The sequence below is a fragment of the Astatotilapia calliptera genome, chromosome 7 (assembly GCF_964374335.1).
Source record: "Astatotilapia calliptera chromosome 7, fAstCal68.1, whole genome shotgun sequence".
Lineage (NCBI taxonomy): Eukaryota > Metazoa > Chordata > Actinopteri > Cichliformes > Cichlidae > Astatotilapia > Astatotilapia calliptera.
Window position 1 is genome coordinate 41050228 of NC_137428.1, and position 23334 is coordinate 41073561.

At 47.3% G+C, this 23334-nt stretch overlaps 1 protein-coding gene across 1 annotated transcript in view; it reads left to right on the forward strand.

Moving 5' to 3' along the window:
* Nucleotides 1-358: 358 nt before the first annotated feature.
* The window catches only part of gfra2b (GDNF family receptor alpha 2b), a 148107-nt gene continuing 125131 nt past the window's right edge, over nt 359-23334 (forward strand). The window contains exons 1-2 of the mRNA XM_026174688.2: nt 359-494; nt 4924-5223. Of these exons, the coding sequence (XP_026030473.1) occupies nt 422-494; nt 4924-5223 (373 nt within the window). The 5' untranslated portion in view covers nt 359-421. The remainder of the gene's footprint in view (nt 495-4923; nt 5224-23334) is intronic.

Here is a 23334-nt window from a genome sequence, read left to right on the forward strand (position 1 = left end):
TGCTACTGGAGTAGATTCTAACCGGCGGGAGACGCGCGTGCCGTTACCCACCGGGCAGCTCCGGTGTGTGACTGTGTGTGTGTGTGACAAAGAGGAGGAAGAGTAGCGGACAGAGTCACATTGAGCCCGGAAAGTTGGAGTACAGCTGCGGAGTGATCGGGGGCAGCTGATGTTCTTCACCGAGGACAGAGCTCCATCTCCGGGAGAGCCGCTCCGGAGCATGCGCTCCTGCCCAGACTCCCACGCTTCTTCGTCTTCTTCTGCGTCCCTGCCGGGGCTGCTGTGAGCCCAGGACGGCGGGGTGGGAGGGGGGGGATCCCACCGTGTCCGGGGTTCGTGCTAGTGCCACTATGTCGGTGGCAGTCCGCGTGATGTGCGGAGAGAGAGAGTGAGAGACCCCGACGCTCAGAGCGAGAGAACCATGACTTCCTGTGGGATTACAGCAGCACGCGACATGATCCTAATCGGCGTCGTCTGCCTGCTGCTCGTGCTCGGTGAGTACACCTCCGCTGCCCGCGTGCACGCGCACAGGTGAGGGCAGAGGCTCGGTTTGCGCCTCTGTCAGTCAGCTGGGTCTAAAGATGCTCTCGTGCTCTGAAACACCGAGTAACCGTCAGCAGGAGTACTCGGATACTCACAGAGATACTCCATTACAAGTGAAAATGTTGCAGTGCATGAAGTTAACTTTTAAATCTCCGCAGACAAATAGCGCGCGCCCTTACCCTCAGACCCATGTACCAGCCGTGACGTGTTAGAATAGTACAGAGTACTGTGTGTGCAGAGTACTGTGTTTACAGAGTACTTGGTGTACAGAGTACTGTGTGTACTCTGCTGTACATTCTGTTTGGATTTCTATTATGTTTCTATTGATCATCAGAGCCATAAAGAGCATCTTTGTTACATTCAGTAAATGAAATATATTCAGGTGAAGTACTCTCTGAGGTACTGCCATTTTATCCCTGACAGGGTGTAGTTATTTGTACTCCTAGGGGTTTGACTACTTCTACACCTCTGCCTTACTGTGAGCTTCTACTAAAAGATGCTGTTACCATGCTTGATACCAGGACTGAGGACAGCAGGTCTCGGGAACATTTGTTCTGATCCTGAATATTTTAATCTGAACTTTTTACTGCTGCACAAACATCCACGTACCCCTGAAAGGTCACATCGTTACCCCGAGGTCCAGTAATTAGCTCTTTGTGTGGCCCTCACCTGTGGGAGCTGTTCCTCTGCCCCTGGTTCTGAGCACTGGTCTGATGTGTTGCAGCTTGTTGAGGTGGAGCTGTGGGGTGGGTGACACAAGCTTGTGGTGCTGGAGCATTTCTGTCTGCAGTGGAACAAACAGAGTGTGGAGCCGTGTTTTTTCGTGCCACCTTTTTTTTGTGTCTCTGCAGAGTGTAAATGCACGTTTCATGAGAGCAGCACAGGATTTTGTCCCACTGTTCCAGCAGGGGGCGCCTGGTGCCCTACTGACCTAGCACTAACCACAGGAAAGTCTGTAGAGTCATCCAGGTTATTTTTTACAGATACAATGTGCAGATGTCCCCTGCAAGCATCGCGTCAGGTGCTGATAAAGTGTGAGATGAGGGGAGCCTGCAGAGTGTCCCACAGCTTCCATCAGTTACTCATCATAGGAGACTCAGTGAAGGCCAGCTCAGGTCTCAGGTCTCAGGCGTCAGTCCCGGTCCAGTCAGCTTAAAGGTGTAGCATTGTTCACCAGCTCCAGCAGCTCCACTAGCTCCGGTTCTGAGGTGGCTATGTTCCACAGTGCTCTCCTTAGACCAGGTGAACAGGAAGAGCCTCCTCGAGTGATTGTGAGGATTAAGGAGGACTTCAGGGACCACAGCCTGTGTGGGACATCAGTATTCACTGCAGACCATAGAAAGCATATAAAGATGTGGATGAACCCACAGTAACAGCCTCGTTCATGAATGTTTTCACACGGATTACAAAGATTTTAGGTTCATGGTTAGTTGAGAGTAACGGGTTAACGGTCCACCTGGCTGTAACAGACAGCTCACCTGTAAGAAACAGCTGCCTCTTCGAGAGGTGGGCTTAGCTTTAGTTTGCACTGCTCTTCACGTCATCATTGCTGATCTCACCACCTCAAACTCTGGGACGGCCGTCAGCTTTCTGAACTGTAAAGCCTTTCAGATGAGAGCTCAAACATCTGCAAGGACAAAAACAAGTTCAGCTCAAGCACCTGATTGTCTTCTTCAAATCCCAGAATCAGGAAGCTCTGAAACACATCTGACAGTTAGAAATGGTCCAAAGATGTTCTCCAGATGTTCTCACTGAAGGATTTCCCTGCTAGAACTTTAGACAGAAAGAAAAAACTGAACAGCAGCAATATTTGGAGGGCAGGTTGAGGTATATCAGTCGTTACCTGCAGAGCTGTGGTTAGGCTCGTATGAACACAGAGAAGATGGAGGATAAGGGTGAAAATCTTCCTAAATGAAAGTTCACTTTGAGGTCCCTCAATGGGCAGAAGGCACAAAGAAGATGCCAAACGAATCAAACTTCAGCCGAGAGAATGGGTGAGATGATCTGTCCACAGCATGAGGTCAACCATTCATAGTCTGGATTACTCACTGTGAAAGCCATGATCCCCAGCTTCTGGTCCACATGTGAGGTTTCAGGAGCTGTACCAGGGACGAGGAAAATGGAAGGAGGAGCATGCTGCAGCACTTTCACTTTTACTTTGAAGGAGAACTACAGCTCTTTGCACTTTTATTTTGAAGAACCGCAGCTCTTTGCACTTTTATTTTGAAGGAGAACTACAGCGCTTTACATTTTTAATTTCGAAGAAGGACTATGGTGCTTTGCGCACTGAAGGACAAAGATCTGAATGTGTGTTTGTTCCACATCGTGTTTCCTCTCTATAACACAGCCTTTATATTCATTCACAGAATTATTATATGATTATGCTTCTGGTTATCATAGGTAATTTTTGGGACTGTGAAATGTCAGCGGCATGTAATGTAATAGTTTACTTTTACCCTCCTGCCTGGTTTTGTGCCGGTTAACCGTTAGATCGTGTTGTTTGTTGGCGTTCAGCATGTTATGTCTCTAAAATAATGACTCCAGCAGCTCACACACACACTTCCTGTTTCTGAAAACCCTCGAAATCCCACGAAATGCACACACCTGCTATCTGCGGCTGCCGACAGGTAAACATTCATTTATCTGGTCCCTGTGATGCTCGCTTAATTGGATTCACCCGCATGCTATTGTCTCTGCTGGACGGAAGCTGTTGAACTGCCTGACAAAGGCCACGCTCGACACAGATGGAGCTGAGTCTGTGCGCCCTGGAGGAGATGTCGAACCGGATTAGTGTGGGATATTTTCTTGAGGACATCCGCGCAATGCCTTCTAATGTTTCCTATTTCAGTTTCATATGTTTCTGTCACAGCTAACGGCCGCTGGAACAACAATAATCTACAACAGGAAGACATATATGATATGATGCTCTATGAACACGTGCTGGCTTTATCCTCAGCTTCTTATCAGGAGATCACCTCATCTCGATCCGAGATCCATCACTGAGCCTTCAATCTGCAATCCTGAGTTACAGCTGAGAAACTGAGGCATAGCATACAGACACACCTCCACCTGCACCAGAGGAAAAGCCTGCCTGAGTCTGCAGAGACGCACATTTATCTGACGAATAGCCCCATTAATATTTTTACATTTAGTTTTAAACGAGCTCTGTTTGAACTGATTAGTTTGCTATGTTAACCCTTTAAGACCTACCATAGAACCAAGTTCGCCAGAGCTTATATTATATTTTTACATGCTGTGGAGCCATTTTTGGGAGCATTTCAAGTTGCTATACATCAATACAACCATTATAGCCCAAACTTTAATAATATGTCTGCATTAGGTGCATAGTAATTACATAAATTGCAAAAAAGTGCAATAAACTACAAAAAAATTGAAAATCGTTTTTGTTTTTTTAACATATATTTCTAGTTAGAGAAATTTAAGAGGCTTATCCCTCAAAACTGTAAATACAAAAAAGTTACACAAACTAGTTTCCCACCACAGGAAATTTATTTTGAGTGTCTTCATAGTTTTATTTTTGAAATACACCAATTTTTATATACTGCAGGAAAAACGAAAATAAATATTATAGTGCAAATTTGCAAAATAACAGCATATGCATCAAAATAAACTATTTCCAGCAGTGCAATATGAGTCTTAAGCATCCCAGAAACGACACAGAAAGTCATAAAGTCAAACATAACTTTTTAAAACACATAACAAGTAAAACACAAGCTCATAAGGCCCCGATCGTAAAAAACTACATTTCCGCAAAATGACGTCACTTCCGGTTTTGGGCAGGTCATGCGGTCATGTGATAGTTCGCGCTGATGGACGTAGGAAGTGTTACAAACAGCTGATGGATCGGCGAAGCGTGTTTCTGGAATATCATGTTTTTGTTGCTGCAAGTGATTTTTATGCAGTTTTTGCAAAGCTATATGTGGAAGGAAACTGTGACCTAGGACAAGCTGATGGCATAAGATGTAAGTACAACTCCTCCAGTTTCATATGCAAAAAAAATTATTGCGCTAGCTTATGTGGTTGCAGAGCTACCAGGATTTAAAAATAGTTACGCAAAACAGAGCGTGCCCGCTCCGATCGGCTGTAAAGGGTTAAAGAGGTGGAAAAAGATCACAAAGAAGCAATAAGTGACAGTAAACAGGTGCCAAAAACTACAAAGAGACAAAAATATTGGAAAAATATTTAAAAAGACCATACGCACACACAAAAATTTAACAAAAAGCAGAGCAGAGACACACGGTGACTCTAATGAGACACAAAATGACTGCAAATAGATAAAATGATCACAAAAGTAAACAGGAAGTGAGTGAAGCTAACACCTCTGTGTCTAACTCCCGCCTTCTCCCTGTTTTCCTGCAGATGTGTGCGTTTGTGACTCGGAGCTCGGCACCCCCGGCTGGAGGGAACCTCTAGACTGTGTCCGAGCCTCCGAGCTGTGCAACCAGAACAGCCAGTGCAGCTCGCGTTACCGGATCATGCGCCAGTGCCTGTCGGGCGGGGACAAGGAGCGCAGCGCCATGCTGGCCTCCAAGGAGTGCCAGGGGGCGCTGGAGGTGCTGCAGGACTCGCCGCTCTACGACTGCCGCTGCAAGAGAGGCATGAAGAAGGAGCTGCAGTGCCTGCAGAACTACTGGAGCATCCACATGGGCCTGACTGAGGGTAAGCCTCCCATGCTGGGCCCTGTCCAGAGCTAATAAAGCCTCCTGCTGCCGCCGATGGAGCACAGCAGCTTGCTGGTGTTTGTATGTCAGGTCTTCTCTTCACACGCTGAGGTCGTCTGTTGGCCTGAAGCGCAGACAGAAAGTAGAGAAAGTTTTACTCAGTGAGCACTTGCAAACAGCAGCTAAAGACGTGAGAGAGTGCAGGGGAGCAGCCTGAAGTCTGATGTGACAGGAAGTGTGTTTATTCAGGAGACGCTCAGACATCATCACCAGAGTATGAAGAGATTTGACAGGAATGGGGAATGGATGAGTTACACTGTGTCTGCAGTGCGAGCCCTGCTGTTTTTCATCAGTATAATTTGAATTGGCTGGATTCTTCATGCTCCTCTGGATTGTCAGGGAAGCATCACTGATCCCTCAATCTCTGCAGGTTCTGCATCCTGGGCAGAGTTGTTTTTCTGGCTGTTTATGTGTGATGGACAGTAGATGTAGTGAAATTCTCAGCAGCACGAGCCACCCTGAATCTAATGACAATGGGATCGTGTCTGTGCAGTCAGGTTTGAGGGAGTTATTACTGATTGTTTGACAAAATTGCTGCAATCATGTTGATTAGTGGGTGACCTTTAACCTGGGCCAGCTGCTGGTTCAGATCGACTCATATTTGTGCTATTTTTTTAAGATTACTCTTATTTCACCAAACTATTATTTCATTATTGATGCTGGAGTTTTAGGGCCGATATTGATAACCATCCCACCATCTATCGAGCGCCTGGTTTTGGGTCCATGAGGCTTGGTTGGACACCTACTGAATAACATGGATCTGCTGCTCAGTGAGCCCACCGCCCCAGAGGGCCTGGGGTTGGGTGGAGTGTGAGCTGGGCTGTTGACAAAAGTGGGATTGGTGTTTATGGACCCCCAGACTGGACTCAGTTAATGATTTTTAAAATCCAGATGGTAGTTAGCTGTAAATACATGAAGTCAAAGAGTGTTGATTTTATCTATCGGTAAATCTCGTGTAAAGGCTCAGAGTAAAGATGCTTTACTACCATTTAGTTTCTATAATAACAGACAGTTAGCTGTAGCATAGCTTCACAGCATGTATTCGACATGTGACTTCATCACATCCAGGTCAGGTGTATATGAAACACAGTTCATACAGCAGAGCACTGTACCCCAGGCTGCCTACAGACCCCCACAGCCATCAGTGTGATGGCTGTGGGTGTCAGGCGTCCCTTCCTCTGCCATGTTTCACTGAAATCTGCAAAACCCAAAAACTCTCAGTCCAAATAAACCTGCAGCAACGCTGAGGTTCACCCGGGGCTGTGTTCCAAACTTTGTCAGCTCTGACTTTGTGATTTTACAAAGGGAGGGCGGCGTGTTTGTTTAGCTGTTTGGTTTTCTGCAGAGGAACCTAAAAATGATTTTAATCCTTTTAAAGTGTCCATCGCGAGCGCTCCAGCGGTGCGCCGACAGACGAGCCTCTGACGGCTTTCCGAGATGCTTCTTTGGGAATTTTAGCACAACAAACGAGCCGCTCACATGAAACGCTCGCTCGCTGCAGAGCTGCTGCGTTCTCAGTCACCTGGATAACGCCCGTGGCTCGTTCACATCCCACTGCCACACACACACACGTGCACACAGCCCGTTGGCTGGCCTAGTTTAGGTCTCGGCAGTGGCAGAGCTCATTAAGAGCCTTTGTCTTTGTTCTCCTTTCCATTGAGGATGTCTCTGTAGTGCCAGCAAAGCTAGCAAAGTCTCCACATCACACACACACACAATGCTGTGCGGAGACACACAGGCCGTGTGTTTAAGCCTGACAAAGTTGTAATGTACAGAAACACAAACATGCTGTCTGACACGCAGCAGAACAAATATCTATACCCACTAACACTGCACGTGCTCACACGGCTTTCCTTCGTGCTGTGTTTATGTGTCTGAGCTCTGCAGTGTGTTTCAGAGTCTTTTTGCATTAAAGCATCACATCTTAACCTGGCGATCAAACATCTTGGTCGCACACAGCTGAAGGTGGACCAGTGAGAAACGCTTTGAGATCCAGAGACAGAGTCATGTGCAGTTCTTAATGATCTTCCAAACCTTTATTATTTCCTCTGCACTGATCTTGTTCACTAAAATCTCTCTTTTAGTGACTTTTAGCTCAAGCTAAACCAACAGTGAATGACTTTTAGGGAGGGGCAACGGGAGTGTTTGGTTTATTGGACAAAATTAAATGAGCTTGCCTTGTTTTCATCATCTCTAAAAGCCAAATTATAATCTGATCAATCCTCCAGCCCTGCTAGAGGCTGATGACCAGAAACACTGTGTTTATTCAAAGACAGGACCTGAGCGTGAAAATTACAATGCTAGCTGTCACAGAATATGTCCAGTTTGGACCCTGAGAGGAGGTGGAACTGAAAGTCAGTCCTCAACTGGGCCCAGCTTGCACAAAAGCAGAGGAAAAAGAAACAGGAGCCATGACTTCACACTTAAAGGTAAAGCTTGCAGAGTTCAGAAACCATCAAGCTTCCAACACAGAGCCTCAGTAGAGGCGACTGTGCATCTGAATGACTTGAAAGTATTTGGCAGAAGTTGCCGTCCTCTTTCAGAAGAGCTGGAAGCCTCTTGGGGAGGTACTGAAGATGGGTGTCCAGGTTTGGTGAGATGTTTGAGGATTACCTGGTTACTTAGCCTGATGATGGACACCTGGATGAATTAGGGTTGGGCGATTGGACGAATATATTGACTATCGTTTTTACAGGGGAGATTTATTTGCCCATCAGTAAGTTTGCTAATAATGATGGAGCTAATAGAAGCAGTCAACAGAAAAAAAAAATAGCGCTGTTTTAACAGCACCCTCTTTCATCTGTGAGCAAATGCACCCTCCTCAGAGTGCGCCCAAATGCTTGTTGATGGAGCTGCAGAAGCTAGTGATCGCCGCATACTCAGCCGGATGGTGGACACGTACATGCTCATGCAAATTAGTCGCGTTTGAGTACTTTGCTCGCACTATACGTCTGGACAAGTGGCACACCACTTTGGTTACATCCTTAGGTTTACCTCTTTCATCTGGTTTAGAGCCAAAGAAATCCCAAATTGGCGACTTTATATTTTTTTAGTGCTGTCAGTGCTAACTAACGCGATTAACAATTAACCCATCTGGAGGGTTAATTGTTAATCCGACCCTACTGAGTCAAAATCCCTGAAATGTCTCTGTCAATGCATATCGGGCAGTTTGTCCAAAAGTTTGTTCATTCTGCGCTCCAGATGGGTTGAGCGCGTTAAAATTTTTAATCGTGATGACCATGTTAACGCTGCATTAACGCGTTTCTTCCTGTCAAAAGGGAGTTTTTCCTTCATGTTGTTGCCAAAGTACTTCCTCACATGGGGTCATGTGATTGTTGGGATTTTTCTGTAATCCTGTAGGGTCTTTACCTTACAGTATTAAAACACCTTGAGGTGACTATTTTATTGGTGCTATATATAAAATTGAAAATAAAATTGAATTGAATCAATAGTTATGTTTTTTTAGTGGGTATGAGGGATGATGATCAGTGCTACAAAGCTGTCGCATCAGAGACTACAGTCCTCTCCAAACCTTGAACAAGGTGACAACTCAAAGTTAAAAACTCAAACAGTGTTTGTGCACTTTCAGCTAATGAGCAGGATTTCAAGGGTGCAGGTAAATGGCTTGATGTGGCGCGCAGCCTTGAGTCATGAATCTTAAAAATGATTTGAACATGGCAGCAGTCTGTGCAGATTGCTAGGAACGTCAGCGTGACTACAAAGAAGCTTTAAAAGGTTTCTCACAGAAAAGTTCATCTGCTGCTCGCTTAATTACATCCTGCTTCTGATGGGTTTATAGAAATTGTGCTCCTGTAGTTCTGGCTTCCAGCTATATTTTTCTTTCATGTGACACTGAACAAAAGATTTTCTCTTGCACTGTTTGTCTCGTTCATGCATGACGGGCAGGAGGGGATGTGTTGGCTTTTCAGCTTAAAACTTATAATAGAAGTCAGGAGGAAGAACAGGTGAGACTGAAAAGACTCCGAAGTTTCTCCCAGTACGAGGTTCAGCCTGTGTTTATGTGCCTGGAGAGGTTGATTTAGGAGACAGGTTCAAAACTCAGAGCTGTGGTCATCAGAGGAGCCAGTCTTTAACTACATAATGATAATAATAATAATAATAAGAACAACAACAACAACAACAACAAAAATGTCACTAAGAAATAATGATAATAATGATAGTAATAATAATAATAATACAAATTTTACAATGACTGTTACATCACACACACACAGAAAATCTACAAACACAGGAGTGAAACTAAAGTGTGCAGCAGACATCCAGTTTGAGATCTTTAATCTACTCTTAGGTTTTTAATCTGATTCATGTTAAAATTAGTTCTCGGTCTCAAACTTGGTCTTTAGTCTGATTTTCATTCTTACATGTTTAATCTAGTCTAAAGATTTTAGCCAAGTCTTTATGTGTTATTCTGGCCTAAATAATCATCAGTAAATTCCAACCTAATCAGGATTAGTCCTGTCAGATTATTGGATTTTTGGCTGCTAATAAAAAATAAACCTTGAAACTAACACACAACGAAATGTCTTTTGTTTTGGAAATGAGAGGTTGGGGTCGCTGAGGGCCTCACATAGATCATCTAGTCCTTAGTGTTACATTTAGACCTGAGTCTTGTCTTTAGGCCTAATTCTGTAAATTTCAGTCTAATCTCTGCTTACTGCTGGGCTCAGCGCTGTGTTCAGGAGACCTTCCAGACATTTCTACATATTTTCGTGAAGGGTTTTCCTCTCGAGACTGCAATGCTTCCACCGCGGAGGTTATTTGTGTGTTTTTAGTCAAAGATTTACTTTAATTGTTATTAAAGTTCATGTAGATGGGCGAAGACTCTGTCACTGTGTGATGCTAACTTTCAGAAATAATGCTGTCACATCCTCTGAAGTGCGTCTTCACTCCTGAATGTAGTCTTTAATATGTGATGAAATCTTTACTTGTCATTGTGTTTCTGAGGGTTTATGGTTTAGTTTGTTGCCTCACTCTGGTTTTGGTTTCTGTAACGTGCCCACCTGCATTCCAGCAACAGCCAGTAATCGTTTCTTTTCTTGCAAATATTTTGTCGATCCTTTTGTTCAGAGCACAGAAAGAGAAAAGAGTCAGAAGTGAAATGGTCTCTGAAATACCAGCATGCTCTGGAAATGTGTTTAAATTGCTAATTACACGTAGTTCACTCCTGCGTGACGCTGCTTTTATAGTCTGATACAGAGTCTTTCACTTAGTCTTAAATATGGTCTTTGTGAGTCACTTGAGTAAATCAGCAGCCTGTGGCTTAATTAGGAGAGCTGTGATTGACGGCAGCATCCAGGTTTCACTTTGCAGACTCTCCAGTGAGTGTCTCTGCCCGGCAGATCCTCCGAGAGCTGCCGGGAAGGTGTTGAAGGGAAGGGTGGAAATGAGTAATGAGCTGAGGGACAGAAAATTGGTTGTGGGTGGAGAGTGCCGAGTCCAGAGATGGAGGACTGGAGTCTTTCCTGAAAGCTTTTCCTCTGGCATTCTTTTCATTATTCGTTCTTTGAGGGCTGCAGAAGAAACACTCACCCAGGAGGAACAAAGTGGGGTGACAGAGACTCTCAGAGGTTTCCTCCCACCTGTTATTATGTTCACTGTGAATGTGAAGGAGGTGAGTGGAAGCACCTTAATAGGAGAAGGAAACTTACAAATTATCAGAAAGTGAGGCACAGAATAAAAACCTGGATATGGTTAGAGATGCTGAATAAATCTATTACCACAGTAGCTATGATGATGACGACTGTGATGTCACCATGACTCACCTGTGGAAAGACCTGCATCATCTGTTGATTTAACATTTTGCCTGTCATTTTGTTACCGTATTTTCACGACCATAAGGCGCACTTAAAAGTCTTAGATTTTCTTCAAAAAGTGCGGCGCGCCCTATGTGTTGTAAGGAGGACGTAGTAGAGAACACCATGAGAACGTTAAAGGGTGAAGTGTGGGCGTTGATCGTATATACCGGGACAATCGCACATACCTGTATAAAAGAACAGGTATGTGCATTATGCAGGACATCGTTGTTTTAACAACCCTGAAAATGGCAAAGAGACACGCTTACGAAGCACAGTTTAAACTGAAGGCCATCAGCTACGCGGAGGAACATGGAAATCGAGCAGCGGCGAGAGAATTTAAGATTAACGAATCGATGGTTCGCAAATGGAGGAAGCTGGAAAACAAGGTCCGGCAGGTCAAGAAGACGCAGCTGAGTTTCCGCGGACATAAGGCGAGGTGGCTCGAGTTGGAGGAAAGACTCGAGCGGTGGATCATCGAGCAAAGAGCGAGCGGGAGAAGCGTTTCGACGGTCACCATTCGGCTAAAAGCAGTTTCACTTTCACTTTTTATGAAACGGTGCCATTTTTCCATCCGGACCAGGACTACGGTAGCGCAGCAACTTCCAGCGGATTATAAGGAAAAGCTGGCCATCTTCCGCTCCTACTGCAGCAAACACATCGGCGACAAAAACATCCAGTCCAGCCACATCACAAACATGGACGAGGTCCCGCTCACTTTTGACATCCCGGTGAGTCACACTGTGGAGAAGAAGGGGACCAGCACGGTAGCGATACGCACAACGGGGTATGAAAAGTCTTCTTTTACTGTTGTGCTTGGCTGCCATGCTAATGGACAGAAACTGCCGCCTATGGTGATTTTTAAGCGAAAGACTTTGCCTAAAGAGAAGTTTCCAGCAGAAATCATCATTAAGGCAAATGAAAAGGGCTGGATGGATGAGGAAATGATGAAAGACTGGCTGAGGGAGGTGTATGTAAGGAGACCAGGTGGTTTTTTCCACGCATCACCATCGCTGTTGATCTGTGACTCTATGCGTGCCCATCTCACAGCCGATGTGAAAAAACTTGTGAAGCAAATGAACTGTGAGCTTGCTGTCATTCCGGGAGGCCTGACAAAGGAACTCCAACCGCTGGACATCGGTGTGAACCGCCCGTTCAAAGTAAGGCTGCGAGCGGCCTGGGAGCGATGGATGACCGGTGGAGACCACAGTTTCACTAAGAGTGAAAGGCAGCGCTGGGCGAGTTACGCCACAATTTGCCAATGGATTGTAGATGCTTGGGCTAACATGTCTGCTGGCACTGTTGTTCGAGCTTTCGCAAAAGCCGGCATCATTTCCGAGGAGCCGCACGGCACGGAAAGTGACTCTGACGGTGAAGACAGTGAACCTGGCATGTTTGATGGAGATTTAGCGCAGCTGTTCAATTCAGACACAGAGGATGAGGACTTCGATGGGTTTGATTGATGATAAAAATGTGAGTACCAAACTTTGTTTTGCTCCTGCTTTATTTTTAAATACGCACACTTGTATGCTTGTGTGTTGTTGATGATGACGATTATTGGTAATAAAAATGTGAGTACCAAACTCAGTTTTGCTCCTGCTTTATTTTTAAATATGCACACTTGTATGCTTGTGTGTTGTTGATGATGACGATTACCGGCATAAGGTACCGAATTCAGGTTTGCTCCCGCTTTATTTTTAAATACGCATACGGTACTTGTATGCGCCCTATGGTCCAGTGCGCCTTATGTGTGTGTTAAATACAGTAAGGGCACACATAACTGAGACTGCGCCTTTTAGCACAGTGCGCCTTATGGTCGTGAAAATACGGTAATATATTTCTTTATTTTATTTACACGGACTTAAGGTGGACTGATGATTGAGGATTTCATCACTTGGCTTGCAACACACATCTGTTCGCAAGACATAGCTATAGTTGCACACATTACAAAACCATGGCAAAGCTAATCCCATTACCAGGAATGGGTTTGGGGGGTGGGGTCACAAATCCATCTGTGAGCTCTTGCTTGTCAGGTGAACGTGTAAAGCATTAGTCTATGGAGGCCTGATGGTATCAGATTTCTGAGTAGGATTATTTCAGGTAGTCAGGTATGACTAGAAGGTGAAATGTTATTTAATTCTCTGAGAGCTACAAGAGCATCCTCTTGGTGGGCACCAGTGAGTGGACCCGCAGTTGTTCTAGCATAAAGGTAATATAGAATGGTAAACAATCATCACGTCTTTAAACAGAAAACACCATTCAGCTTTTCCATCTGAGATGCAGTGATGATGACTGTAAGCCGGGGCCCGAGGGCAGAATGATAAACAGCATCGAGGGCCTTAAGAGCAGCTGCAGAGGCATGCCCATAAATCATATCGCCATAATCCAGAACAGAGAGAAAAATGGCCTTAGCTACTTTTTTCTGTAAAACACAGGGAGGTTAGTTCTTTGCAAAACAACACACGTCTGAGCTCCATCATTTTATTTTGTTTGCTTCCCTCATGGGTCTCATGGCACTTTTGCCTTGGACCAGACGTTCACAGATTTCTTTCCTGCAGACCTTTGCTTGACCCAGAATAATGTCCTGCTCATTGGTAGTAGCTTGAACCGGATTGGCCAAAGCAGAGGTTCCCAAGGTGTGGGGCCCGCCTCCTGGGGAGGCGCAGAGCTATTGCAGGGGGGGCGCGGTATGAAAAGAGAAAAAAAAAAGAATGCTTGGACACTGCTAGCATAATGAACAAATTTTTGACGAGGCTCCCACACAAACGCAAAGCAGGAGATGAAGCATCGCCAAATATGTTTCCAAACCAACCTCCTTCCAATCCAAAGACTAGAAAATATGATGAAGCATATCTTCCCTTTGGCTTCACCTGCACAAGTGCCAAGTTAGGTCTCTGCAATACAATTAGTTTTCCCTGCATTGGAAGCACGCGCTGGGCTCTCCAAATCACAGACAAACAGTATCCCACATTTTTTATTTTTAGTTCACAAACACCATCCATCCATCCATCCATTCATCTTCATCCGCTTTATCCGAGGCCGGGTCGCGGGGGCAGCAGCCTAAGCAGAGAGGCCCAGACCTCCCTCTCCCCAGCCACCTCCTCCAGCTTATCCGGGGGAACACCAAGGCGTTCCCAGGCCAGCCGAGAGATATAATCTCTCCAGCGTGTCCTGGGTCTGCCCCGGGGCCTACTCCCGGTGGGACATGCCCGGAACACCAACCCCGGGAGGTGCCCAGGAGGCATCCTTGCCCGAACCACCTCAGCTGGCTCCTTTCGATGTGGAAGAGCAGCGGATCTACTCTGAGCCCCTCCCGGATGGCCGAACCTCTCACCCTATCTCTAAGGGAGAGGCCAGCCACCCTTCGGAGGAAGCTCATTTTCGCCGCTTGTATCCGCGATCTCGTTCTTTCGGTCACTACCTACAGCTCGTGGCCATAGGTGAGGGTAGGGACCTAGATCGACCGGTAAATTGAGAGCTTCGCTTTTACACTCAGCTCCCTCTTCACCACGACGGACTGGTACAGCGTCCGCATCACTGCAGCCGCCGCACCAATCCGTCTGTTGATCTCTGGCTCCCTTCTCCCATCACTCGCGAACAACACGCCGAGATACTTGAACTCCTCCACTTGGGGCAGGAACTCATCCCCGACCCGGAGTGGGCACTCCACCGTTTTCCGGCTGAGAACCATGGCCTCAGATTTGGAGGTGCTAATCCTCATTCCCGCTGCTTCACACTCGGTGCGAACCGTTCCAGTGCGAGCTGGAGGCCATCACCTGATGAAGCCAACAGAACCACATCATCTGCGAAAAGCAGAAATGAGATTCTGAGGCCACCGAAGTGAAAGCCCTCCGCCACTTGGCTGTGCCTAGAAATCCTGTCCATAAAAATTATGAACAGAATCGGTGACAAAGGGCAGCCCTGGCCGAGCCCATCACCCACCGGGAATGAGTCCGACTTATTGTCGGCAATGCGAACCAAGCTCTTGCAACAGTTGTATAGGGATCGAATGGCCCGTAGCAATGGGCCAGACACCCCATACTCCCGCAGCACCTCCCACAGGACACCCCAAGGGACACGGTCGAATGCCTTCTCCAAGTCCACAAAACACATATAGACTGGTTGGGCAAACTCCCATGCACCCTCAAGTATCCTTGAGAGGATAAAGAGCTGGTCCAGTGTTCCGCGACCAGAACGAAAACAGCAGTGTTCCTCCAGTATCCGAGGTTCGACTAGCGGACGAACTCTCCTTTCGAGCACCCTGGCATAGACTTTCCCAGGGAGGCTGAGGAGTGTGATCCCCCTGTAGTTGGAACACACCCTCCGGTCCCCCTTCTTAAAGATGGGGACCACCAACCCGGTCTGCCAGTCCAGGGGTACTGCCCCTGATCTCCACGCCTCTACAATGTTGCGTGGAGTTCACAAACACTTCTTGTAATAAATAACTACTCCTGACAGTTTGGAGATGTTAGCTCTTTATACAGTAAAGTTACAGTGGGATACAAATAATATCAGGCTGATCCTGCCACAATTTGTTCTCCCTGTCCAAATCACAGTATCCCACAGTTGTTTATGTTTTTAAACCCATTTTGCACAGAGAGGCATTTTTGAAAAATTTATTGATAGCAATGTTGAATATTATTACAAACGAAAAAACAACTACACGTAAAATAATGACGCCGTGACGCCTCTGCCTTTCTAAATGGAGGGACAGTAACTGTGTGTGTGTAATTGTAAGCGTGTAAAAACTGAAGATAGTAAGATTAACAGTAACAGTATTTTGTCTCTATCTGTCATTGTAGAAATTAATCTCATGCAAACAATAACGTGGCGCACAGCGTGGCGTGAAAAAAGGCACATACCTTTGACGTTGCGTGACAAACTCTGTATTCCTCGTCCACACGTATGGCAAAAACTGAGTTTTAAAACATTGCCGTTTTCGTTTATTCAAAACGCCGTTTACGTGTGGACGAAAGGCCCAAACGCATAGAATCAGCTGCATTTTCAAAAATACCATGTAGGTGTGGACGTAGTGTAAAAGAATTAGAAGTTTATTTCATTTCTACGTGTAATTTATTGCAGTTTACTTGTATTTGCTTAATTGTTTACTAAATGTTTGAGGTGTGAAATAAACCACGATGGAGGTTATTTCACACCTCAAAATATGGGTGTGTGTGGTTGGGTGGTGGGGGGGCGCGAAGATTTTTCTTGTAATACAAAGGGGGTCTAACAAAATATGTTTGGGAACCACTGGGCTAAAGTATCGAAAAGTTTACATCAGGTCCCACTAGGGTTGGGCAACATGTAAAAATTTTCCAAGCGACAATTGTCAGTCCAATAACCGACGATAGGCAATATATTCACGCATGTCCAGACTTTTTGATGGGAGGAGCAATGTAATCATGCACGGACTGATTTCTGTGTTTGGACAAACTAATTGCCAAATTGCACACTGGAGGAAAAGGCTCAGATAGAAATGAACCGTTATCTCAGCGAGGAGGTCGTAAACGGAGAAGACGATCCACTGGCTTGGTGGAAAAGGCATGAAAAATGTTTAGAATAGAATAGAATAGAATTCAACTTTATTGTCATTGCACATGCACAGGTACAGGGCAACGAAATGCAGTTTGCATCCATCCAGAAGTGCTTTAGTGATATAGGTATATTACAATATATATTAGCAATAGTATAGATATGTAAGTATATTACAGAAATGGGTCTATTATGGTATGTTATAATGTACACGGTATGAAGTATGTTGTGAATATTCTATAACTAAGTATGTACAGGCTGTAGTGAGTACAAGCTATGAACAGGATATAAATATGAAAAACTATACAGAATATGAAATAAATAACTTTACAGAAATCTGAGATATACAGCTATACAGAAATGGGAACTATGCAAGTTGTAAACAGTTGTAGGATTAAAGATTATTGAATGTACAGAATGATTATTTACACAGAGCTATACAGTAGTGCAGTTAAGATAAGTGAGGGTGTAGATAGTTTCTACAGAGGCTATATAAAGTGCTAGTGGTTGTGAGTGGTGGTTCACTCCATGTTATTATTGTGTGTTTGAGGGTACAGTTGTCCATTGTGTGTGTGTATGTTCAGTCCATGAGTTTAACGTGGGTCAGCTGTCAGGAGGCAGAGTTCAGGAGTCTGACAGCTGTGGGGAAGAAGCTGTTCCGGTACCTGGTGGTCTTAGTCCGGAGGCTCCTGTGGCGCCTCCCAGAGGGCAGGAGGGTGAAGAGTCCATGTGATGGGTGACTGGGGTCTTTGATGATTTTCCCAGCCCTTTTCAGACACCGCTTCCTGTAGATGTCTTTTATGGCAGGAAGTGGTGCTCCGGCGATGCGCTGGGCAGTTTTCACGACCCTCTGCAACGCCTTCCGGTCCGAGGCAGAGCAGTTCCCGTACCAGACTGTTATACAGTTGGTCAGGATGCTCTCGATGGTGCAACGATAGAAGTTCACCAGGATGTCTGAGGACAGGTGGTTCTTCCTCAGAGTCCTCAAGAAGAAGAGGCGCTGGTGAGCCTTCTTGACCAGCTTGGAGCAGTTGGTCGTCCAGGTGAGATCCTCGGAGATGTGGACTCCCAGGAACTTGAAGCTGCTCACACGCTCCACAGCCGTCCCCTTAATGTGGATGGGTGGATGTGGGTCAGCATTCCTCCTGTAGTCCACGATGAGCTCCTTGGTCTTCTCGGTGTTAAGCAGCAGGTTGTTTGTGTCGCACCACTCAGCCAGACGATCCACCTCCTCCCTTTAGGCGGCCTCATCGTTGTCACTGATGAGGCCAATCACCGTGGTGTCATCTGCAAACTTAATGATGGTGTTGGAACCATCAGCAGGTCTGCAGTCGTGGGTGAAGAGGGAGTAGAGGAAAGGGCTCATCACACAGCCTTGTGGTACACCGGTGTTCATTGTGATGGTAGATGAGCAGTGGTTATCCAGCCGGACATGTTGGGGGCGGTTGGTCAGGAAGTCCAGTAACCATTTGCAGATGAGGGAACTGATGCCCAGGTCTGTCAGTTTCCTGATGAGTTGTGAGGGGTGGATTGTATTGAATGCTGAACTGAAGTCTATAAACAGCATTCTGGCGTAGGTGTTGTTGTTGTCCAGGTGTGAGAGGACAGAGTGCAGTGCGATGGAGATTGCATCCTCTGTGCTCCTGTTCTGGCGGTATGCGAATTGGTGGGGGTCCAGGGTGGGGGGGAGACAGGATTTGAAGTGTGCTAGGACCAGCTGCTCTAAGCACTTAGTGATGATGGGGGTGAGTGCTACTGGGCGGTAGTCATTGAGGCAAGATGGGTTGGAGTTTTTGGGTATCGGGACGATGGAGGTGGATTTGAAGCAGGCCGGTACCACAGCGTGGGCCAAGGACAGATTGAATATGTCTGTGAGCACTCCTGCAAGCTCCCCAGAACACGCTCTGAGAACACGCCCGGGGATGCCATCAGGACCTGCAGCCTTGTGGACATTGATCCTGCTCAGCACCGCTCCTACATCGGTGGGGGAGAGAGTCAGAGGTTGGTGGTCTGGCGTCATGTCTGCTTTGGTTGTGGTTGTGGGGTTCCCTCGCTCAAAACGAGCATAAAAGTTGTTGAGCTCATTGAGGAAGGAGACATCAGAGGATGCGGGGGAGGGTTTGGTGGTCCTGTAGTCTGTAATGGTCTGGAGTCCTTGCCACATTCGTCGGGGGTTGGAGTTGGAGAAGTGTTCTTCTACCTTCTTTTTGTAATGGTGTTTGGCTTTTTTGATGCCCTTCTTTAGATTAACCCTGGCTGTGCTGTAGGCGTGTGCATCTCCTGACCTAAAGGCAGTGTTGCGGGCCTTCAGGAGGAGACGAACATCCCGGTTCATCCAAGGCTTCTGGTTGGGGTACATGGTGATCCGTTTCTGGGTGGTGACACTGTCTGTGGTTTCGGAGATGTAATCCAGTACAGATGAGGCGTACTGGTCCAGGTCTGTGTGGGTGAACATATTCCAGTCTGTGTTTTTAAATCTGTCCTGGAGCACTGCCTCTGTCCCCTCTGGCCACAGTTTAATTGTCCTCACAGCAGGTTTCACACGTTGGATGAGTGGTGAATACCTAGGTGTAAGGAACAGGGAGAGATGGTCCGATTGTCCAATGTGGGGGAGGGGTGTGGCTTTGTAGGCTCCAGCCAGGTTGGAATACACATGGTCTAAAGTCTTGTCTCCTCTGGTGTGGCAGGAGACATGTTGGTGGAATCTGGGGAGGACTGACTTTAAGTTGGTGTGGTTGAAGTCGCCAGCAACAATAAAAGCAGCCTCGGGGTGTTTATTCTGGTGTTTGTTAATGGCTGCAGAAAGTTCTTTCATGGCCAACCTAGCATTAGCGTCGGGGGGGATATACACGGCAGTGAGTATGATCGAAGTGAGTTCTCTGGGGAGATAATAAGGTCTGCATTTGACCATTAAAAACTCCGCATTAGGTGAGCAGTGACTCTCAGCAGTAGTGGAGTTCATGCATGTTAATATAAATGCACAAACCTCCACCTCTGGTCTTGCCGGAGTCATCTGCTAGCCTGTCGGCTCGGTGTGTGTGGCGTCCTGCTAACTCGATAGCATTGTCCGGGCAGCTGTTGTTCAACCATGTTTCGGTGAAAAACATGACATTTGAGTCCATAATCCGTCTGTTGTTAGTGATGGAGAGCCGTATCTCATCCATTTTGTTTGCCAGAGAACGGACATTGGCGAGGAAAATACTGGGTAAAGGCAGCCGGTGTGGTGTTAGCTTTAGCTTAGCCCGTAGCCCTCCGCGCCTACCTCGCCTTTGTTTACGATCTCGGCGCCGTCTGCGTGCACTTCCGCCCGGCCGGGGAGAGTGGGCAGCCTCCGGTGTTCTGGAGATCTCTGGGATGAGTCGGAGATCGGCGATAAAACTGTTGGAGTTGTGAGTCCAGATGTCCAGAAGCTCTTGTCTGCTGTAGGTCAGCAACGCACAGCAATTCTGGACGAATAATCCGGTTAAAAGTAGATAAAAAACCGCTAAATAGCAGATTCTGGAGAGACACTGAGCCTCGCGTTGTTCACGCGCCGCCATATTTCCCATTGATGTCACACATGGTTCGGAAATATCTGCGTATACCAGCCACAAGCAAACCTTCAGAACAGGTCTTTCAACACCACCTATTGTTAACCACCTGCGCACACTGCCAAAACCTGATAAAGTAAACATGCTTGTTTTCCTGTCAAATATGTCACAAACGGTTGCGGGGACACAACGGGCTGGAGAGCACCGGCTTGACCTGGGACACATGAAACACGTTATGAATGCGCATGTTGTGCGGTAACTTGAGGCGAACAGACACAGGGTTAACAATGGCGTCTATGGCAAAAGGGCCAATGAACTGGGTTGACAGTTTTTTAGATTCGACCCATAGTGGCACAAAGCTAGTAGACAGCCATACCTGTTGTCCCGCAGCATACGCCGGGGCTGGCATCCGACGGTGGTCAGCGAGCGCCTTGTTCCGTTCTTTAGTGCGGAGTAGGATGGCTCGAGTCGCACGGCGGCACCTACGGCCTGTGAGCCTGCACAGAAGGAACGGTGTGCTCACCTTCAATAGCAGGAAGCAAAGGCGGTTGGTATCCCAGGGATGCTTCAAAAGGAGACTTGCCCGTGGCAGTGGAGGTGTGGCTGTTATGCACGTATTCAATCCACAGAAGCTGTTCACTCCAGGTCAATTGGTTATGGGAGGCGACGCAGCGGAGGGCAGCCTCAAGCTCCTGGTTAGCCTGCTCAGATTGTCCATTACTCTGTAGGTGAAACCCGGAAGAGAGACTGACCTTTGCTCCCAGAGTGGAGCAGAACTCCCTCCACACTAGGAACGTAAACTGCGGCCCTCTGTCCGAGACGACATCCTCGGGGATCCCGTGGAGCCGGAACACCTGGGCGGTGAGGAGCCGAGCTGTCTCCAGGGCCGTGGGAAGTTTCAGAAGGGCGACGAAATGAGTGGCTTTGGAGAAATGGTCGACATGAGCAGATGGTATTGCGGTGTTACCTGAAGAGGGCGGTAATCCAGTGATGAAATCCAGGGAGATATGTGACCATGGGCGAGCCGGTGTGGGGAGAGGCTGAAGAAGGCCCGGGGGAGGACGATTCTGGGCGCACGTAGAACAGGCTGACACATATTCCCTGGTATCCTTTGTTATACAGGGGCACCAAAAGTAGCTTCGGAGGAAGGATACAGTGCGGAGGACCCCCGGGTGGCACGAGAAATGGGCGGTGTGAGCCCACTGGAGAACTTGAGGGTGAACAGATGTAGGAATGAAGAGGCGGCCGGGCGGGCCGGTTCCCGGGTCCAGCTCAGATTCTTGTGCCTCCTGGATGAGCGACTCGATCTCCCATAAAACTGCCCCAATAACACAGGCGGACGGGAGGATGGGTCCAGGGTCCGATTTCTCCTCTGTGCTGACAAACTGCCGGGAAAGGGCATCTGGCTTCATATTCCGTGACCCCGGCCTGTAGGTGATAGTGAAATAAAAGCGGGTAAAAAACAAAGCCCACCTGGCCTGCCGGGAGTTGAGGCGTCTGGCCGAACGAAGGTACTCCAGGTTCTTATGATCCGTCCACATGATGAATGGCTGCGCTGCTCCCTCCAAGCAGTGCCTCCACTCCTCCAGGGCGAGCTTGATGGCCAATAGTTCCCAGTCTCCGATGTCATAATTACATTCTGCGGGAGAGAGGTGGCAAGAGTAGAAGGCACATGGGTGGAGCTTGCCATCCTCCTGCTCGGACAGGACCGCTCCCACTCCGGAGTCCGATGCATCCACCTCCACAATAAACTGCCGGGTGAGGTCCGGTTGACGGAGAATGGGCGCTGCAGAAAGCCTCTCCTTGAGCAGGGTAAAGGCATGCTGCGCAGCAGAATCCCACTGGAAAGAAACTTTGGGAGAAGTAAGTTTAGTGAGTGGGAGAGTGATTGTACTGAAATCACGAATGAATTGCCTGTAAAAGTTTGCAAATCCCAAAAAACGTTGCAGCTGCCGACGATTTGGAAGGTCGGTCCTTCAGTTCCTCCTCTCGATGACATAGCCCAGAAAAACCACCGAGGTCACGTGGAACTTGCACTTCTCCCCCTTCACAAAGAGCCGGTTCTCCAGAAGGCATTTGAGGACCTGCCTCACGTGAACTTGGTGCTCCACAAGCACCTTTGAAAGCATGTCATCCAGGTACACAAAAACGATTGACAAAGTCACAGAGCACATCATTAACCATGGCTTGGAACACTGCGGGAGCATTGGTTAGACCAAAAGGCATCACGAGGTATTCAAAGTGGCTCAAGTGGGTGTTGAATGCAGTTTTCCACTCATCCCCCTCCCTGATACGCACCAGATACCTCCTGCATAGAGCCCACTCACACCTGGATGGGGGAAAAGGCACGGTCAGGATCCTGTTTCTTGACTTTTCCAGTGCCTTTAATACCATCAGGCCCTGTATGCTTCAGGAAAAACTGAACAGGATGGAGGTGGACCCCTGCCTGGTGGCTTGGATCTCCGACTACCTCACCGACAGACCACAGTACGTCAGGCTGAAGGACATCACGTCTGACACTGTGGTCAGCAGCACAGGAGCACCACAGGGAACTGTGCTGTCCCCTCTTCTCTTCACCTGTACACCTCTGACTTCTGCTACAACTCTGAAGTATGCCACATTCAGAAGTTTGCAGATGACACAGCCATCATGGGGTGTATCTGGGATGATCAGGAAGAGGAGTACAGAAGTCTGGTGAGGAACTTTGTTGCATGGAGTCACACAAACCACCTGCAACTCAACACCTCAAAGACTAAGGAACTGGTTGTGGACTTCGGGAGGTCCAGAGAAGGTCCACTGCCGGTTCAGATAGAGGGGGAGGAGTACCTCGGGCTGTGGGTGGACAATAAACTGGACTGGTCATGCAACACAGAGCACCTGTATAAAAAAGCCCAAAGCCGACTGTACTTCCTCAGGAGGTCTGCAGGAAGCTCCTGAGGATGTTTTACCAGTCAGTGGTTGCTGGAGTACTTTTCTATGCTGTGGTGTGCTGGGAGAGCAGCACAGCAAAGAAGGACTCATCCAGGCTGGAGAAACCGATCAGGAAGGCTAGCTCTGTGGTCGGCATGAAGCTGGACACTCTGGTGACAGTGGCAGAGAAAAGGACACTAAAAAACTGCTGGACATTATGAACAATGCTGGGCATCCTCTGCACACGGCCATTAACAACCAGAA